Below are 1,801 nucleotides of genomic sequence, written 5' to 3'. Positions count from 1 at the left end.
ATAGATAGATAGATAGATAGATAGATAGATAGATAGATAGATAGATAGATAGATACTGATACGTCACTGTTTGTGCTGTTTTAGCCTGCTTTTTGTGTCATGTGATGAAGACGTATATATGGCTAATTAGGCTAATGTACGTCAGAGCATGATGTGTGTGGTTAGTTTAGCGAAATGGTGGGGGATCAGAATATGTTCTTCCCATGCTGTTTCATTCTATAATAATGGTATCTCTGTGGGCGTTGTTTTATGACGTCACTGTGACTGTAACGTCTTTCTGTCTCGTTTTACCTCTGGTCTTGACGCCACTCTGCCTTTGGCTACGATAGTCCGCAGTCTGTTCCCATGTTATGAAGATGATCTCTTTTGACATCATATACGTATTGCAAGCATAATTGTATCTTAGATGAAAAAGACCTCTTTGTTTACTCTTTCTATTCTTTTTTCTACCTTCGAATAGTCAATTTGATATTTCTCTATTTTCAGTAAGGGCTCTGCTGGTGAGACAGAGGTCTATTAATATCCTGCTTTTGCTGGACCTCATCGTGGTTTGAGCCCTTTTATCATACTTTTTGCGTATCCACATCAGAGATGTAATAATATGCTAAGTGTACATCTGTGAAAGCAGTTTCAAACTGCGAACAAACAAGCAAACATCCTAGAAACGGTGGGCGATCAGAATCTGTTCTTTCCATGTTGTATTATAACTTTGTAGGCGTCCTTTCTTTGACGTCACTGTAACTGTAACGTCTTTCTGCTTCGTGTTATATCTGGCTCCTAGAACAAAATTAAACCAAAATGACTGATAATTAAAATATAGTGTTCTTTTCCTCAGGTATTGAAACAATTTGATTTTCAATTCTATAAGATGTTTCAATTTCTCTTTCAAAAGCCCAAGTGCAACACGGAAGACAATGGCTCAAGTGCACGGAGTACTGTGATTTGTGTTGGACAACCTGTCTCGCGTCAGAAACAGTAGCCTGGGTAGGCCAGAAAGGGACTCAACACGACTAAGTGGCGTCTCGAGACTCCAACGACCATGGCGGAAGAGCGTCTCCTGCTTACCCCATTCACAAACTTTTCAAACTACGACTTCAATCTCAGCAGCCCTTTCGTCAGAACGGGAATTTCCAAAGACGACGGAGGCTCCGGCTTAGCTAAGGGCGGAGCCTACGGGACGGGTAACCATGGTAACGACGTGTATTCCTCCGATGACGGATCTGATTCCTCTGAATGGGGCGCTTGTCGCGATTGGCAGGACGCTCAACATACGCTGTTCCAATTGGCCAATCTGTGCGCTGCTGTATCCCTGCTCACCCCCAGCAGTTTTCGTCATCATCTCCTCTTCCTCCGATGCCTCTTCCTCGTCGCCTTCTTCTTCTTCGTCCTCTGGGCGGGCCTCTTCGTCTGCATGTTGGACGTGCTGGTCTGGAACTGTCTCTTCTTCCTCGTCGATCTTGTTCACATAGTCTGCCTTGTCTACAGTAACATTCCGGTGAGTTCTGTTGGTTAGAGGCGGTTTCAAGAAGACACTACGTGATCGATTCACCAAGTGGACATTCAATGTGTGTGATAAGTTGATAGTCCTTTTAAACACTGTTTTATAACCATCCCCAGGCAGAACCACTGGTTTTACTAAGTATCCCCTTCCAGTCCTTCAGTATCATGTTGAAAAGAGCCGGAGAGGGAGAGAGGGGGAGAGGGGGAGAGGGACAGTGAAAAATGTTTTCAGATATCAAAATCATAATACAGTAATGGAAGAGGCTAGCTGTACTTAATGACGGCTAGACTGGCAGTCTAG

At 43.6% G+C, this 1,801-nt stretch overlaps 1 protein-coding gene across 1 annotated transcript in view; it reads left to right on the top strand.

The window, feature by feature from the left end:
• Nucleotides 1-1,801, top strand: part of LOC101854461 (blood vessel epicardial substance-B-like) — a 152,353-nt gene that overhangs the window by 142,617 nt on the left and 7,935 nt on the right. Inside the window, exon 3 of the mRNA XM_013083794.2 lies at nt 893-1,495. Within this exon, the coding sequence (XP_012939248.2) occupies nt 1,040-1,495 (456 nt within the window). The 5' untranslated portion in view covers nt 893-1,039. The remainder of the gene's footprint in view (nt 1-892; nt 1,496-1,801) is intronic.

The sequence above is a fragment of the Aplysia californica genome, unplaced genomic scaffold (genome assembly GCF_000002075.1).
Source record: "Aplysia californica isolate F4 #8 unplaced genomic scaffold, AplCal3.0 scaffold00011, whole genome shotgun sequence".
NCBI classification, from domain to species: domain Eukaryota; kingdom Metazoa; phylum Mollusca; class Gastropoda; order Aplysiida; family Aplysiidae; genus Aplysia; species Aplysia californica.
The sequence above is the reverse complement of the archived record's forward strand: the minus strand, read 5'-3'. Positions and strand labels throughout refer to the sequence as shown.